This window comes from Chaetodon auriga, chromosome 12 (genome assembly GCF_051107435.1).
Source record: "Chaetodon auriga isolate fChaAug3 chromosome 12, fChaAug3.hap1, whole genome shotgun sequence".
Taxonomy (NCBI): Eukaryota; Metazoa; Chordata; class Actinopteri; order Chaetodontiformes; family Chaetodontidae; genus Chaetodon; species Chaetodon auriga.
Genome location: NC_135085.1, coordinates 17,752,510 through 17,769,899, shown reverse-complemented (window position 1 = coordinate 17,769,899; position 17,390 = coordinate 17,752,510). Strand labels below are relative to the sequence as shown.

The 17,390-nt window shown below is 42.7% G+C and overlaps 4 protein-coding genes across 7 annotated transcripts; all 4 read left to right on the top strand.

The window, feature by feature from the left end:
• Window positions 1-1,472: 1,472 nt before the first annotated feature.
• On the top strand, window positions 1,473-3,889 carry bcl10 (BCL10 immune signaling adaptor). Of its 2 annotated transcripts, none has more exons than XM_076744359.1 (3): window positions 1,473-1,736; window positions 2,213-2,501; window positions 2,590-3,889. In XM_076744359.1, the coding sequence occupies exons 1-3, from the start codon at window positions 1,686-1,688 to the stop codon at window positions 2,997-2,999; spliced, it is 750 nt and encodes a 249-aa protein (XP_076600474.1). In that variant the 5' UTR covers window positions 1,473-1,685; the 3' UTR covers window positions 3,000-3,889. The 2 variants fall into 2 exon arrangements, with proteins under 2 accessions (XP_076600474.1, XP_076600475.1); XM_076744360.1 differs by having other exon boundaries at window positions 2,593-3,095.
• A 453-nt stretch (window positions 3,890-4,342) lies between these two features.
• On the top strand, window positions 4,343-8,712 carry mcoln3a (mucolipin TRP cation channel 3a). Its single transcript, XM_076744357.1, has 13 exons — window positions 4,343-4,413; window positions 5,006-5,231; window positions 5,307-5,474; window positions 5,564-5,717; window positions 5,992-6,073; window positions 6,149-6,245; window positions 6,336-6,435; window positions 6,604-6,716; window positions 6,997-7,146; window positions 7,246-7,347; window positions 7,446-7,568; window positions 7,680-7,886; window positions 8,010-8,712. The coding sequence occupies exons 2-13, from the start codon at window positions 5,010-5,012 to the stop codon at window positions 8,148-8,150; spliced, it is 1,659 nt and encodes a 552-aa protein (XP_076600472.1). The 5' UTR covers window positions 4,343-4,413; window positions 5,006-5,009; the 3' UTR covers window positions 8,151-8,712.
• A 189-nt stretch (window positions 8,713-8,901) lies between these two features.
• Window positions 8,902-14,949, top strand: ssx2ipa (synovial sarcoma, X breakpoint 2 interacting protein a). Of its 3 annotated transcripts, none has more exons than XM_076744348.1 (14): window positions 8,902-9,241; window positions 10,251-10,398; window positions 10,613-10,770; window positions 10,982-11,191; window positions 11,674-11,784; window positions 11,903-12,038; window positions 12,123-12,198; window positions 12,277-12,457; window positions 12,610-12,757; window positions 12,985-13,121; window positions 13,367-13,540; window positions 13,639-13,756; window positions 14,076-14,229; window positions 14,379-14,949. In XM_076744348.1, exons 2-14 carry the CDS (start codon window positions 10,356-10,358, stop codon window positions 14,521-14,523), a joined length of 1,791 nt encoding a protein of 596 aa, XP_076600463.1. In that variant the 5' UTR covers window positions 8,902-9,241; window positions 10,251-10,355; the 3' UTR covers window positions 14,524-14,949. The 3 variants fall into 3 exon arrangements, with proteins under 3 accessions (XP_076600463.1, XP_076600464.1, XP_076600465.1); XM_076744349.1 differs by having other exon boundaries at window positions 9,019-9,085; XM_076744350.1 differs by lacking the exon at window positions 10,251-10,398 and having other exon boundaries at window positions 9,029-9,241.
• Window positions 14,950-15,077: 128 nt separating this feature from the next.
• Window positions 15,078-16,196, top strand: LOC143328900 (guanine nucleotide-binding protein G(I)/G(S)/G(O) subunit gamma-5-like). Its single transcript, XM_076744361.1, has 2 exons — window positions 15,078-15,208; window positions 16,059-16,196. The coding sequence occupies exons 1-2, from the start codon at window positions 15,128-15,130 to the stop codon at window positions 16,182-16,184; spliced, it is 207 nt and encodes a 68-aa protein (XP_076600476.1). The 5' UTR covers window positions 15,078-15,127; the 3' UTR covers window positions 16,185-16,196.
• Window positions 16,197-17,390: the final 1,194 nt, after the last annotated feature.

Below are 17,390 nucleotides of genomic sequence, written 5' to 3'. Positions count from 1 at the left end.
TCGATCAGCTAATATTAACGTGCTTCCTTCTTGTTAATGCAGCAGTAATTAGGATTTAATGATATAATCTACACTATATAATGATATAACACTAAATGAGTACTTTTACTCTTGTTAGTCTGTTTAGCTAACAATACTTCTGTACTTTTACTTGCAAAAGATTTTTATTGCAAATTATTTTACACTGCTGTATTTTCTTGAAGACTGCATATTCCCACAGGTGTTTTCCACTTATTGTGGTTGATGACACCTCTGCTCAGGCTGAAGGTGGGAACAGCTACTGTATGCTGGGAATTACATGAAGTCACTGAACTCAACGCACGCTACCAATAAGAACATAAAAGTGTAACTTGTCCTGCTTTGACATGAAGAGTGAGGGAGATGTCAATCAAGCACGGCTTGCGCACCCACACGGTCTTGAAAAGAGGTCTAATGAGGCAAAACAAGTGTGTGGGTGTGCCTGTGTGTCAGGCCTTCAGGCCAAAGATGAGTGCTGCCACTGCTGCTTACAAAGTACACTCAGTTGCCAGTTTATTAGGTACACCATCTAAAACAAATGTCCTGCAATAAATCCTACCCTCATAAAAAAAAAAAAAAACAATCAACATACTGCCCATGTGTTAATTCAGCTGTAAACATATCATATCATATCATAGTTTTCATATTTGGTTTTATAACTGGGATGTGAGTATCTATGTATATCTATATCACTCAGTGTATCAAAGCTGATCCCAGGTGCATATTTTAGCTGTGATATATATCACCAGGAGTGGAGGAAGTATCTATATCAGTTAGTTAAATAAAAGTACCACACTGGAGGAAAAAGGAAGTATAATTAGTAAAATGTACATAAAGTATCAAATGCAAAGTACTCATTGTTAGATTATTTCACTACATATAGCCCACTATTTTTGTACTTTGGTACTTTAAGTATATTTCGATGGTAATACGTTTCTACTTTTTAATTACAGGGGTATTGCTTACAAGGAGTACACTGTGGTATTACTACTTGTACTTACGTAAAACACATGACTACTTTTTCCTCTACTGTTTCTATGTAAAACTCCAAAGTATCTGTAGCTGTCAGTGGAATGGAAGTATTACGTACAGTAAATAGAGACAGAACAGCGCCTACAAGTACCTCAAAATGATATCGAAGTGCAGTACTGGAGTAAATGTACTGGCACCACTCTGCTGTATGTAAAAATGTGTGTCTCAGTGTGAGGAGATCCAACAGCGCCACCCAGTGGACATGGTCGCAGTAGCGCTTCACCTGTATCACACACTTTGATTAACGCCTGAGAACAATTAACACGAATCAAGACGCGGAAAGTTGGACAACTTCAGGCTCGTCTGCTGTTGTAAGAGATGTTTTATGTTAATTATAGAGTTTTTAACGACATGAATCAGCTCCGCGCGTGAAACTCTGCTGTGCGTGTTTCTCTTCTTCTCGCGTCGACGTAAACCTCGACAGAAGCAGGAAGTCCGGGGATTTTTGAGACAGAAAACTTGAATGGACAGTGGAAACGACAACTTGTAACGACAAATAATGAAGAGCCGCGTCAGTTAACGCTCACGAATAATTTATCAACGTAGTTTGTTTGATTGTTACTGCCTTACTAACTTATCGTAGTCTTCGTTCATTACCCGGAAACACCTGGATTTGCACTTTGCGGGTGAGAGGGATGGATGTTCCTCATCTCACCGAAGATGAAATGGCAGAGATTAAAAAAGACGTGAGTACGATAATTCAGTCAAAAATCTTACTTCCAAGTAAGGAAGCAGTCAGTTAAGGTGATGTATGTCGAAAATACAGACGTATTTGTTGCTCTGTTGACTCTTTGATCCTTATTTGGCGTTAAAGGCCTGTTAAGGGAGGAAACTCCCCACCACACCTTCACCGTGCCCACCTCAGGACAGTGGGACCTGAGAGTAACACCATGTTGAACAAATTATGGAAATTATGTAATAAATTCAGACATTATTTGCTCTGTTTGCCTTCTCTAAAGCACTGCCAGATCTGTGCCATGGAGAGCAGAATCAGACCAGGGTATGCAAGTGATGTCAGCCCACCTGCTGTTGAATTTGTGAATATTACCAACTTTAGTCTTTGCTTGTGAGAAAACCTGCAGATCCTCGTCCATCCCAACCCTCCTGACGGCTCATTTTGTCCTCTTTTTGCCTTTCCTGCGCTGCTGCTGTGGATTTCCAGGTGCTGACCAGGCTGCGGCACTACCTCTGCGACAAGATCAGAGCCGAACGCCACCTGGACTACCTGCGCTCTCGCAGGATCCTGACACGGGACGACGCAGAGGAAATCAGCTGCAGGACCACACAGACCAAGAGGACGGCCATGCTGTTGGACATACTGGCCGAGAACCCCCGGGGCCTGGATGCCTTGACCGACTCCATAAGGGAGATGCGCTCCCAAAACTTCATCATCACCAAAATCACAGATGAGGTGCAAAAGGCCAAAAACGAGAAGCTGGAGTCTCTCAGAGGTGAGTGGGCCGAGTCACCATCTCCTCATTTCAAATCTACCTTGTGTTCAACTTTCCCCCTTTTCCCTCTCCATCTGTCGCTCCACAGCAGCGGCTTCCAGTTCCTCATCTGACAGCAACCTCAGCAGCCCGAGCACAACCAGCGACCTCCCCACCAGTTTTTCACACAACTCCACCCTGCTCTTCCACCCGGACGGAGAGCAGAGCCCCTCCACCTCAGATGTAGCGGCCTCACTCAACCTGCCGTCGTTACAGAGAGGAGGAGACTCTCCCTCTGGGGCTGTTGCTAGCATCGGCGTAGCCTCCTCCACGACCTCCTCCAGCCTCCCGAAGCCCGGAGACCCGGGAGCTCCTCCGCTGCCGGATGAGGTGATGGTGGAATCCCCCACCAACTTAGATGCCGGAGCGTCGGGCTGCAGCAGCAGCGGCGGGGACCCAAACTTCCAGCCACTCCGGTCACGCTCGCTCACTCCAACGTCCCACAGGAGCATCTTTTAATTTCTCATCTCAATAAGACAGTTCTCGCTCCTTAAAGGGACACGCCGACAGAATCCTCGACCACTCAGCTCATACATGGACTCTCCCATTGATGCCTCACACTCTTTCTGGTGAGGGGACGTACTACTATTATACCAATCAGCTTCTTATGTGAGAGAAGGGGGGCAGTTTTTTTTTATGGTACTGGTGCCGATCCAAAAGGAGGTCAAAATAATACTTTAGTTTTAAGAATATATACATGTTTTTCTACCAAACCCCTGTTTTTATGAAAGAAGCCACACGTCTTCAATGTTAAATGTTTAAATAGAAGCAGGTGTAGAAGAAATTGGGCTCAGTATAAAGTAGGTAAATGATGATTTAAACCCAAAACTGTCTGATCAATGAATAAGTACAGAACTAGCACTGGATGCCAGCTTTCGGTAGGTAATATTTTCCGATACTCATGCTTCAAACGCGTTTTGGGGTACTGAGGTTCGACACCTATGTCATGAGCTATGAAAATCTGACTCATCCACTCCTACCTACTCCTCTTCTCTGTTAGCAAAGGTGTGATTCCCTGATCAACTGTGTGGTGTGCAAACAGCAGCCACAGTTTTGGTGCAGTGAGAAGCTTTTATACACTGGAATGATTACTTGAGCCTTTGTGTGTGTGTAAGTCTGATCTCAGAAGACGCTGCCTTCGACCAGAGCGACGTAGCTCCAAACGATGACGATTTGCGGTTCATTCTGTGCAGCATTAAGTCAACAAGAAGTTTTGTTTTTTTTTTGTTTTTTTTTTAACCTTGTTTTGTCACTACACAAGTCTTGAATCACAAAGGATATTGTGAAAAACTGCTTATTACTGGTCATGTACAATCCTATGTTGCATACTAAAGTTTTCTATATGAACTCAACTTGTGTTTTCTTTCTTTCATTGATGACTTTGTGTTTAAAAACAATGTCTTTTATTATAACACGGTGAGGACATACAGTATTATGAAGGTCCCATCAAGAAATCCAGGTGTTTTTTGGAGCATTCCACCTCTTTCCCAGTCTGTTGTTGCTCCTGTCCAAACTTGAGTGAACCATGTTGTTGCGTCAAATTCAGAATAAGCATATATTTACAAAAAATCAATGAAGTTTATGAGGTAAAACATTAAATATGTTACGTTTACACAGCGTCCGAACTTTCTTGGAATCAGTGTTATAAGGTGAATTCATGAAGTCACAGATGCCTACAAACAGCATCAGTTTCTGTGCGTGCAGAGCGTCTGTAACTGGAGAGCTCTATTTTTGTTTTGGAAAAACTGGAAAAGCTTAAAATGACGCAGAGCAGTGACAGTCATTGTGGTGAAGGCTGGTGTGGTGACTGCATCCTCAACAGACAGCAGAGAGCGTTGGACGAGTCGCTCTGTGGCTCGCCGGTGCACAGCAGGTAATTCATTTAACATTATTATTATTATATATATATGTTGACTTTTGCTTCAGAATATAATTTTTTTGCTTTTTCTTTTGCTCTTTATAATACAAATATGTTGATATATTCTAGCCAGGAGTTTTAAAAATATAACCACACTACAATAATATCTGCAATGTAAGAGCCTTCAGCTTCCATTAATGTCTGTTTGCTGTAGTGATTCTCTACAAAGATTTTAAATTTAATAGTATAAGTTAACTAATTTGGTACAAACATAGTTGAAGTTTGTATTCACTCTCTGTTCTGTGCTCGCTGTTCCAGGTAGGCCTACTACAATATGTCTTTGATGAGCTAAAAATGGATAAATGATGCTGCAACACACTTTTTTAATAAGCATAATGGCTAATTTTAGCATGCACTCCAGACTACCATTTTAAAGAGCGCTGGGGGAGTGATGGGAGTGAGCACATGCAGGATAACCAGTTTGATAAACATCAGAATGACTGGAATGGTTGAACCTTCACCCTCAACTCATTTCTTCAGCCTTTCGCATGAGGAGAAACACGAAAGCGTCCTCTCAAAAGTAATGAAATACTCCTCTATGATTCAGCACGATGGAGGACTGTGAGCAGCTGTTGGCTGCGAGGTCAGAGGAGAGGAGGCTCAACGGCCACTGCAGGTGGAGCACTCACAGCCTGGAGTCGAAGGTGGTGGAGGACTTCAGACGGAGGCTCAAGTACTTCTTCATGAACCCCTGCGAGAAATACAGAGCCAGGGGTCGCAAACCATGGAAACTGATGTTACAGATATTAAAAATTGCAATCATCACAGTCCAGGTATTTCCCAGAATTCTTTGGTTTGTGTTGGCTGGATGTCTCTTTGTCTCATACATATTTGTTTTTTTTTCCCAGTTGGTCTCTTTTGGTCTGAGTAATGAAATGATGGTCACCTTCAAAGAGGAAAATCTGATGACATTCAGACATCTGTTTCTAAAAGGATACAAGGATCAACGGCTGGGAAGCTACGCTCTGTACACGAAGGCAGATGTGTATGATCACATCTACTACATTATCAACAGGGTGAGTTTAGATTTATGACTACTATATCACAAGGGGGTTTAAAAAAAAGTTGTGTGTCACTCCTCTTTCTCTCTTTCTTTCTTTTTCAGTTCATCAGTCTCCAAAACCTGACAGTGGGTAACCTTGCATACGAGATGGTTGACGGAAAGCACACTCCTCTGTCTGTGTGTCAGGAGTTTTACAGAAACAGCAGCATCGACCCTGGAAATGAGACCTTTGACATTGACCCACACATTTACAAAGGTAAAATGTTGATTTCAAACACATTACTACACAGCCGTGGATCTGAAGCGCGACAGCTGCCTCGGCTTGTGTCCAGATTGTTTTGTGCAAGATGTATTTATGGAAGCTGATTCATGGCACGAATGGAAAATAACCATAATGTGGATTTACTTGTGACTCCATGAAAAGAGGAACCTTATGCTGCAAAGAGCAGGAATGAATGCTGAATAATTCCTCTGCCAAACGATCCACTGTCTACCCTAATGAAAGCACTGCCTTCATTTCCTTGTCACAGAATGTATTTCCATATATCCCGCGCAGTCGTTCGACAACAGCAGTTTGCCGACACACGTGAACTTCAGCTTAGATTTCAAAAGGTGACTAAGCTGAAAATACTGGTTTCATGCCGGCCGGTAAGAGTGCTTCCTGCTAATGTGTGTTTGTGTGCCCAGGCTGCTATCAGTGAGCATCTACCTTACTCTGAAAACCATCAATCTGCAGACTGTGCGCCACCATGAGCTGCCAGACTGTTATGACTTCCATATAATGGTTGGTGACACCTCGTGAAAAATGCCGCACCCTCATGAATAATCTGTCTTTGACTTGCGACTCACTCATTCTGTCTTTGTTTGCACTCAGATCGTGTTTGACAACCGTGCACACAGTGGGAAGATAAAGGTTGACGTTGAAAACGATGTCAGGATTAACGAATGCAGAGACTGGAACGTGGAAGGCACTTGTAGGTTTTACCCCAAAGTCAATTTCATCTCAAACGGTGACATGATTATGATCCAGACAAAGATGAAAACATACTGGTTATTGCCTCAAAGGCCAGCGGGGCGGTACAGTCACACTGTAAACTGTAAAAGCATCAACTAACCCGAACGTGTGTGGCTCTGCTTTCCAGCTGATAAGAACGATTACCTCCTCCTGCTGTTCGACTCGGTGGTCATCCTCGCCTGCTTCTCCTCCCTCATCCTCTGCACGCGATCTGTCATCAACGGCATCCAACTGCAGTTTGTAAGTTCTGAGGAACACATAAATGGATTGGTGCCATCAGCACTGATGAATGTAAAGGATCGTGGTACATTCAGCTACTATTGCAGTGAAGCCACTGGGTCATTCAGTCAGTAATAAATGAACGATTTAATCTGCACATAACTCATAAAATGCAAGCCAGCATCAGCCGCAGGAATGCAGGTATGGGACACTTCATATCCTGTAGCACATGTAGACAGGAGTCCTGGTTTGTTGTGTTTTTGTTTAATTGATGCATTTTACAATAGTTTCTCTCATGCAGGAGTTCAACATATTCTTCCATGCCTACTACAATAAGATTGTGTCTTGGTCAGACCGCATGGAGTTTGTGAATGGCTGGTACATCCTCATCATTGTGAGCGACACGCTGACCATCGCTGGGTCAGCGCTCAAAATTGGAATTCAAACAAAGGTTTGTTTTGCTTTTTTGTTGGACAGAGAGTTAAGGGAAACCTGGAGTCTTTACAGCATGATGTATGAAAATGAACCTGTACTTTCCTTCCTCTTGCAGTGCCTGACAAACTATGACGTCTGCAGCATCTTGCTGGGAACAGCCACAATGCTCGTCTGGGTCGGTGTGATTCGTTACCTTGGTTTCTTCAGGAAGTACAACGTAAGAACTGCCACGGCTCTGCTTTTTTTTTGTTCTTCTGCATGATGAATCAGCTGAAGCAGCAAACGGATATCCTGAAAACCTGTATTCCTTTCTAGATATTGATCTTAACCTTAAGGGCGGCATTCCCAAATGTGATCCGGTTCTGCTGCTGTGCGGCCATGATCTACCTGGGGTACTGTTTCTGTGGCTGGATCGTCCTTGGGCCTTACCATGACAAAGTATGATCTATTTCTAGTGTCAGCGTGGCCTAGTTCATCCCCAGGCATGAAGCAGCTGTGTTTCTTTAACACTGAAATATCAAAACTTCTTTATCAACACGTTTTCTCCAGTTCCGAACGCTCGACAAGGTGACAGAGTGCCTCTTCTCTCTCATCAACGGGGACGACATGTACGCCACCTTCCTGAAGATGAGAGACAAGAGCTACATGGTGTGGCTTTTCAGCAGACTGTACCTCTACTCCTTCATCTCCCTCTTCATCTACATGGTGCTCAGCCTCTTCATCGCTCTCATTACTGACACCTACGAGACCATCAAGGTCAGTCTGAGTCACCAGCGTTGCACAAGCAGGAATATTCTTAGATCTTGCTGTAGATAGACGGTTTTCAGGTCATTGTGTTTATTTATCCTTAAGCATCCTGACTGAGTGGTTCTTTTCCAGCATCACCAGCAAGACAAGGTGCCAGTGTCCCAGCTTGAGGCCTTCATAGCAGAGTGCAGGGACCAGCCCGAGTCAGGAAGGTACCAGACGGATGAGGAGGCGGCTTCCGGCTGCCTCTCTCCATGCTGCTGCTTCGGATGAAGTGAGAAGATGTGGCTTTTTACCTTTGCCTGTGTGGACAAAGAGCTGGCACATCCTGAGGCCACAGAGAGTCCTGACTGTCTGCGCAGAGCGTTTGATTATACTGATACGTGACGAGAATGCGATGCTGTGTGCTGAAAACTACTGATGTAAAATGCCAAACTTCCTTACTTGAAGCCTGCTCAGAGGACCAGTTGGTTAAATGGTCACCAGTGTAACAGTCTGATGGTAATATTTTCAGTATGAATGTGCACTGATGCGCTAGTTCATCCTCAATTCAGTGAGTCATTTTAAAGTGGTGGAGAAAAAATTTTCTCAGAGATTACCTGATGAGGAATTTCCTATACTGAGTACTTAATAAAGAATTAAAAGGTGAATGTAGATTTAGGTATTTAAAAAAATTAACTTACCCCAAATGTACCATTTAATGAAAAAGCTGCTTACTTACAGTGAAGTTTATTGTAACTGCTTGCTCTTCATCGTCTCTAGTATCTTGCTGTACTGCGCATATTTTCTGTATGTAAATATATTGATATATGAATGTCTCAATGAATATTACTTCACCAAGACTAACCAAGAGAATAACATAAACGGAGTCTGAAAAGTCTCTACAAAGTATGCGTGGGACATTTATCTGTACTGCAAATAACCGAGAGGTGAGATGTTGCAGCTCCGCAGGTGACACTTACCTTTGCTGCCACTGGGGCACCGTTGCAGTGCTTTATGACACCTGACAGCAGTTCTCATTTGCATAATCCCCGGTGTGCATGTCCAATGCAGGGCTCGGATACTGGTTGCTTAACAACGCTGCCCCCAATAACGATAACGTTTGGTTTGAAGCTGACGGAGGAATAGACTTTAAAAAAACACAATCATCAGCAGCAGCAGCCCACTTCAGTATCAGGGCAGCTCCGAGAGGCGGCGTTCAGAAGTAGGTGAGGGTTTTGCTTGTTTTTGCTGCCGACAAGGTGACGACTGAACCCGGCACGACAGTCGCTGGTGTTTTCGATGAAGGAGCATTTTGTGAATTGTGTCAACATCATCGGACTTGACATCTATCGGACTGAGTTGATCCATTTCACGCCGGACCTGTGAGTGTGTTTAGTTTAGCTTAAAGCTGCGGTGCACGTTAGCAAACGGTGCGAATTAGCGTCACAAACGTAAAGATAGCAGTTAATAAATTGCGTGTTTGTGAATTCCGACGTACGTTAACGTCTTAGCTACCATAAAATGAATTTCACGAATCAGGAATATGACAGTTGCCTATCTGAAGGGTCCTAGACAACTGTTCAACGAGCAAGTTGGTAAGTTGTTTCATTTAATATAAACCATAACATTAACATTAAAACATTGCTCTGGACCAACGACGGTTTAGCAAACTCGTAGCTAACGTTAGCTAACATTGCTAACGTTACCTTGTAACGTACGTTACGCCGAGCTTAACAAAACTAACCGTAACTCTTAACGTACGAACACATCACTAAGAGCATATGACGTCAAGGTAAACTCACTAAATTAAGCCGAAGTATACGTGACTGTATCTCCGCCTCAGTCTGCGTAACTTACGATGAAGTTGCGTGTGTTTTCTGGTTTGTTAGATAAGAACATTGGAGAGACTTTGCTGGGAAACACAGTAGATATGTCCTCACCAACATGGTGCTCTCAAGCTTTTATTGTTGCATTGCTGGACATGGCAGCTTTTGTTCGACAACATAACGTGTTTGACAGCCCCAGAACACAAGCTGGAACATTTCACTGTAAACTTGGGGGAGTGGCGGGTGGAGCTGTCTGGTTCGGCTTGTTTTCTCCTGAGCACGGCAGGATAATACGGTCCTGCAGGCACGAAAGCAAAAAGAATACACATGCACTCTCAGATTCTCTAAAGCGTTTCTCTCATCTTTATCTGTACAAATCTTTTGGCTTCAGGGTGAGATCATCTTACTACCATGCGATGTAGCTGCCAGTGACCAATAGGAGGGCCCTGTTAAAACCCAATCTAACCCCTGCTGCTACACATGGCACAATTAATCCTGCGTCGGTGAACCAGCGGTGCAGATTATCCGTTGCTGGTCTGCCTCATGGCTTGATGCTCCATTGCAGGGCTCAGTTCCAGTGGGAGCCTCTGATCCACCGTCTGACTGCTAATCCACCACCCGGGTTGATAACTCATGACCTCTCATCCTCGTGTCCTGATGCGTCGGTGATATGGGAGAGTGGTGGACCAATGTGCCAATAGGAACATCTATGGGTAAATTTCTGTGCTAATGGGGGGGTGGAGTTTGTGCAATATTTCAAGAATAGAAAGGCTCATCAGCTTTGCTTTTTTTTTGGGATCTGCTGGAAGTGACCCATATTTTTGTTCTCATTTTAGAGCAGCGACCCAATTCAAGCCTCACAGAATGAGAAAGTACAGTAGATGTAATGGGCCTGCATTTGTCCCTTTCTTTGTTCTCTGCTTTTAGGAAATTATGAGATCTCCAGCATATCGCATGTGACAATGTCCCCCTCGAGACAGAACAACCTCGTGTCAATGTATTCCTCTTTGCCACTGTCCTACAGTGTGATAAGTGCCTTTTGCACGGATGATAATATTCCTCAGTGCATTTCCTACATAAATCAGGTATGGAAATATCCTGGTTTAGTTATTGCTTTTATGAAAAATACAAGGCATTAGTCTAGTTGCAACCTTCATGTTAGATGTGATGGTGAATTTGGACAAATGTGCCCCTTGCTAAATACTTCATTATTGTAACACATTTGCATTGGACGTTTTTCAATACCTGTAGAGATCATTCACTACAACTGTGACGTAAGCCTCCTTTCTTTCACAGGAGCTCGCCTCACTGGGCCTCTCCTCCACATGTATTGAGGCCAGCTCACCAGGGGCAGCCGGCCTGAACGCGGTGCCAGCTCTGAATGCCATGTATGAAGTGCTCCAGATTCACCGACACAACATGTGCACTTTAGAGGAGCTTGAGCAAGAACAGCTGAGGAAATCCAGCTCCTTGGAACACATGCAGATGAACAATTCCAGACTCAAGGCACGTATGACAGAGACTCAGAGCACCCACAAACTATGTGTATGGTGCAGTGGTACATCCCTGACCACTAGGGGGCCAAACAGAAACGTGCTACTCTGTATACAGTAATTTTCTTCTCTTCCAATGCATACAAAAACAAATATAACTACAGTACTATAGAAACCGAACAAGGACAAACTTAATGCAGTTTTGTGCTCAGGAGATGCACAACTTTCTATCATTTTGAAGAACACATGACAGGGATGTTCACTCAGCACACTTGCTAGTCTAAATGCAACTTCTATCTGAACCTACCAGTGAAGAAGTCAAGGTTATTTGTATCACAATGTTAAGTGTGACAGAGAGACCTTTAGTTTAAGAAAGACTTACTGAGATGTTCCTCAGGAATCCCCTCATGTAGCTTTAACCCTGAGCTGATTGCTTGTGCCAAACATTGCCTTCTCACTGTGCTCATAATAAGAGTTGTGTGTATTTCCTTCCAGGATCAATTGGAACTGTCTATAAGAGAGAAATCGGGTCTGCACGAGATAGAGAGGCAGCTACATCTCAAAATTAAGACTCTGCAGAGCTGCTTGAAAACAGAAAAAGACGAGGTATCATTTTCCTTCATCTTAAAATGAGTGACACTCGTGTTTTTGGTTTTACAAAATGTGCAAGTATATACATAAATGCATGAGCCTGCGGAAGTCATGATTCAGTGGTCCTGGACAGGTTCAGAAGCTCCAGAGTATCATTGCCAGCCGTGCGTCTCAGTACAGTCATGATGCCAAGAGAAAAGAGAGAGAAGCTGCAAAGCTCAAGGAACGCCTCAGCCAGCTACTGGTTGACAGAAAGGATAAGAAACTAGGTAAATATAGAGACAGAGCTCTTTATTCTGAAAATTTCAGAGCAAGATCATTAAATTTTGGCCTCCTATCTTTCCCCCAAATAGCTATTGATGTACTGAATTGCTTGGGACGTTCAGATGGAAGAAGGAGCCACTGGAAGACTGCAAAAGTGACCGCCAGGTATCGTGAAAGCCACCTCATCACACATTGACCATGTTCATAGAATATGCGATCATCAATCACAATTGCTCTCTGCAGCCACGAGGGTGAGATGTACAAGTCCTTGCTCAGTGACTACGAGGCGAGTCAGAGGTCCTTGATGCTGGAGAACGCCGAGCTTAAGAAAGTCCTGCAGCAGATGAAGAAGGAGATGATACACATCCTGAGTCCACGTCAGCCCTCTACCAGAGGAGACACTGCTGATGACAGTCAGGAGCAGGTATTTCTATATTCTCATGGTACTGAAACAGAAACTTGGAAAATGGAATTGAGATGTTTTGTTTTAGCTCAGACTTACTAACTTTACCTGTCAGCATGTTAAAAAGAGATGCTTTCATGTTGAAGTCACCTGGTTTGTGCTGGTTTGCTCAGGCTGACTCGGATGGGGAGGAGAAGGCGGGTGAATCTAACAGGGAAACTCTGGACCAATCCTGTGAACATGCCAGGGAGCAGCTCACCAACAGCATCCGCCAACAGTGGAGGAAACTGAGGAACCACATGGAAAAGTTGGACAGCCAAGGTACATCCAAAACTGTCGCATACCCTAAAATACTGCAAGAGTAACTGAAGTTCGGGTGGCGCTTGTTTTAATGTTTGATCTATAATTTTTTTGGCTGGCAAATTAATATGAGGTTATCAAAAAGCTTGAAAAGTGTGTGGCTGTTTTCTCGTGCATTAACAGACATAGAGTACTGCACATGTGAAGGAAATTGATCTTATCAACTGTTGCTGTATTTGTTTGCCAAGCCTCGCAAGTGCAGAATCAGCTGGAGTCCAGTAAGGAGGTGATCACGAGGGAGACCCACGAGGATGAGATGGAGCGGATGAGGCGTGAAGTGCAGCAGTGCAAAGAGTTCATTCACGCACAACAACAGCTCCTCCAGGTCAGTTTCTGCTTGTTTAGGCGAGCTGAGATGGTCAGAAGGTCTGTGCAGGTTAAACATTTGCTCTGCAGAGTTTTATACCAATATAAGAGGCAGCTTATCACGAGTGCAAATTACTGCATGAAATTGCAGTTCAGATAAATGAGCTCTAGTCTGTTGTAAATTATTGAATGTCATGTGGAAATTCCAAAGAATGATTTAGTCTAAAATGATAAGTGTGCGTTTGTCTGTTTCTGCCTACGCAGCAACAACTCAACACATCATTTGATGATGAGACCGCAGCTCTTCTTAATGACTGCTACACGCTGGAGGAGAAGGAGCGCCTCAAAGAGGAGTGGAGGCTCTTTGAGGAACAGAAGAGGAACTTTGAGAGGGAGAGAAAGAACTTCACAGAAGCTGCTATTCGCCTGGGGCGAGAGGTGCTTGAGTCTTCTGATGTAGAACCACATTTTCATTCAGATATGTTGTGGGTGTTGTAATTGCATTGCATTCCTCTGACTCTCTTTGTGTTCGACAGAAAAAGGCCTTTCAGGAGGACCGCGCTTCTTGGCTGAAGAATCAATTTTTGAACATGACTCCCTTTACAGACCGAAGGAGATGTTCCTCGTCTGATGGTCAGAGTGCCTTATCAATCAGTAAGTCTGGAATTAAAACAAAAAAAGCCTCTAAATCGTAATTACCAGTAGGGCGGAAATTATGACATCATCAACAACAACAACATCTTATCAGTATGATTTGGGTTTAACTAATATTGCTCAAACTTTAAGAGAATAGACGCATTTAATCAACTGCAGTTGAACAAGGACCACTCTAGTTATAATATCCAAAACAAGCTTAGCAACACAGAATAGGAGAACTGTAGTTTTCTATTAATGCAGCATGCAAATTGCAGTGACATGAGGGGGAAAAAAAGCATTTTTGTTGACTTTCATTTGAATTTCCCCCGCATTTCAGGAAGCGAGCCAGAGATGAGGATATCTTCCACAAACGCTCAGCTGGCCAAGTCCTCAACCTACGCGACGTTCTCCACCCCTAAACCCACACAAAGTGCTACCGTGCCATCCACATCTGAACTTTACCGGACACTGCGCCTCATACCAGACAGCAGGTATTATTATTCAGTTACATTTGTGATGTGATGTAATTTTACTGGGAATGTTTCAAGACAGAAGAGGAATGCAGTGCAAATGTACTGCATGTTTGTTGGTACCATGTCATACCTATTAATCCTTTTTATCTTTCTTTTTTTTATTTCAGTTCCTCCAGACATTCAAATCGAGGATGCTGGCAAGAGTCCAGCGCCATTGAGGATGGAGATCCACGATTAAAGTCAAAAAACAGGCTTCGATGTGGGGACTTGAGTATCTTCTCTTTGGGTGAAGATGAGAACAGCCTCACTTGAAGAACTTCCAGTGCCTTTTTTTTGTGTGTAGGATTGTGCAGTGGACTTTAGCAGCAATTCATGGCTGAATCCCATCACTACTGATGACCACTACATGCACTGTCATGTTGCTTTGTTATGGACGTGCACAGATCATTCACCAAAGCTGAGCGGACAAGAAGCACTTTAGAGGTTCTGCTATTGTTCATTTATTTTCTTTACAAACAAACCAACACTGGCACATCAGGTAAAGGGGATTTATCAAGTAGCAATCTGAACTTATTGGAGCTCAAATCTTTTTTTGTTATTATTATTATTGTGAATTATATTGAAAGCTTAAGTTTTAGTTTAAACTTTTTAGTGTTTACATATTGTAGATGCATATATTGACATTAGATTGACAATCTGCTCTGCTGGTGTAACAGCACAATAAAGATATTTTTAATGAAAAAGGTTTTTTTTCTGTGTGTGGTTTGGCGCCCACTAGTGTCTTTAAAGGGGAATTGCAGTGACAAATGTGAACAACCGGAATCCGGATGTGATCATCTTTGCTTTTGTCTCAGCATCCAGCCCAGGATCCCACCCACGGCTCGGCTTTTTATTTGTTACAAAAAACACATCGAGAATGTCGGGTTCCTCTAATCTTTCAGCCATGAAAAAAGTCGTACAGCAGCTTCGTTTCGAGGCGAGCATAAACAGAGTGAAGGTAATTGTGTGTTTATTGTGTTTCTGACAAAAAAAGTGGGAGTTTAGCTCAACCGTTACCCCGACCCGCTAACGACGCTAGCTGCTGCCAGAGGCTAGCAGCGTTAGCCGCTAGTCCACAGGCACAGCAGGGCGTTGCTTGAACCGAAGGGGAAGTATTAAAGAAGTCTAATACGATGTTGAGATTGATTTATCAACATCTGACAAAGACGTGATAATATCGAGATCTTTGGCTTGTAGCAGCAAGCGGCTATCTGCTAACTAAAGATAGTTAAACTCGAGTTATATCGTAACTTATCTAAAAGTAAATGTGTGCCTACTCAAGTCAAATGCGTTGTGTTAGCAACACAGATAATGCGTCTATTGCTAAAATCTTGTTGTGAAATGAACTTATAAAGCAAACTAATAAGACAACTTTGAGAACTTGTTGATTGACTCGGTAAAATGAATCGTGTTTTACGATTTAAACAGCATTGATAGTAACAGAGCGTCCACATAATGGAGTTCAGCAGTACTTTGTGCAGTATAATGGGTTTGGAAGTACCAGGCAAAACATACCATATATTTAATTTCTTTGTAAACGAAGATGGACAGTTTGTAAAGCATTCCAGTGATTTAGCACCAACCTAAAATTAGGAGACTCACAAGCAAAAGCTTATAAAAAGAAGTCAAAATAGATGCTGCATAGGCCAAACTTAAAAAACACCTGATTGTACAGTTTCCATGATGCACACAGGGTTGTTTTATTCACACTCTGAAAAGTTCCCTCCGGAGCCACATGAGGCTTTATACAACCTGTCTAAGATGACCCAATGCCATGCTTTACATTTCTGTTCCTCTTTTGTCTGCAGGTCTCCCAGGCGGCGGCAGACCTTCAACAGTTTTGCATGCAGAACGCCTTGCAGGACCCTCTGCTCACCGGTGTGTCCTCCAGCACCAACCCCTTCAGGCCACAGAAAGTCTGCTCCTTCTTGTGAAACCACTGTATTCATTGGTCAGTCCGCCGACCTGTCGACACGTACAGGCACACAGACATACTGTACATTCAGTACATTTCTTGGTGAACTGAAACTCATTTAATTTAATCAAACCCTTCTACTTTGAAAGGTGTTTGATATATGTTGGTCGATTCCTCCGCAATAAATCAGTAGACTATGGTCAGCTAAGTGTTCACTTTGGGTAAAAACAATTAAAAACATACACAGAAACCTCTCAGACATCCCATAATTTATTCCTTTGCTATCTACAGTATGATCAGTTTATTCCAAACTCTAATATTTTCTCCTAAAATTGTTGAAACACACTCTTCAGTTAGCTGCTCACTTAGGAATCCACATCTGTAAGGAAGGCCACAAACTAGGCTGCCATTGATTGATTAATAGAATTACACATTTGCTGCATTTTGATATCTGCTCCTTTATTATACTGTTGAGAAATCACAGTGCATCTTTAGTTGTACATATGTAGTTAATCATTTTCTTGTTCTGCAGGCCTTCATTTTGATGCTACAGGGAAAAGTTGACCTCAACACTGCTCCTCATGCCAAGCCATTATACTGCCACGGGATCTCTTGAGTGTAGAACACATTGGAATCATGTCAGGAAGATGACCATCTATTTTCAGCCACAGTAGAAGAACGGAGACAGGTTTATTTTTCATGGCACAGTATGATTTTCGAGTAAATTATTGTGCCTTTTCTATTGTTCTATTTTAGTCATCACTGTTCTGGAGTTTTTTGTATTTAATGAATAAAAAACATTCTTTACTACTCTGATGTTTTATTGTTTGGTATTTTCTGTGTTTTTTTGCTTCTTGACAAAGTATTTGACAGCATTGCATGACAGGCGTAATTGCTTGTGACAGCTGTGAAAACCAGTTGACAGAGTTCTGTCAGATGTATTTTAATGTATTTTAGAGAAAAAAAGAAGCAGCCGATGTTTAGATCGTGAAATAGAAGAAATGTGACATTGTCAGATTTCTTTTAACTTTTAGATTTTGATGCAACAAAAGGAAAAAAACATCTCAGCAAGAATTATTTTTGGGCCCAGCTTCCCAATCTTTTACTAAAACAAAATTAATTCATATGATTGTTTATTTCATTGAGCCATTTTTAATATAAAACACGTGGGGCTACGGAGAGAATAAAGTAGCATAAAATGGAAATAACTGCAGAGCACTTACCT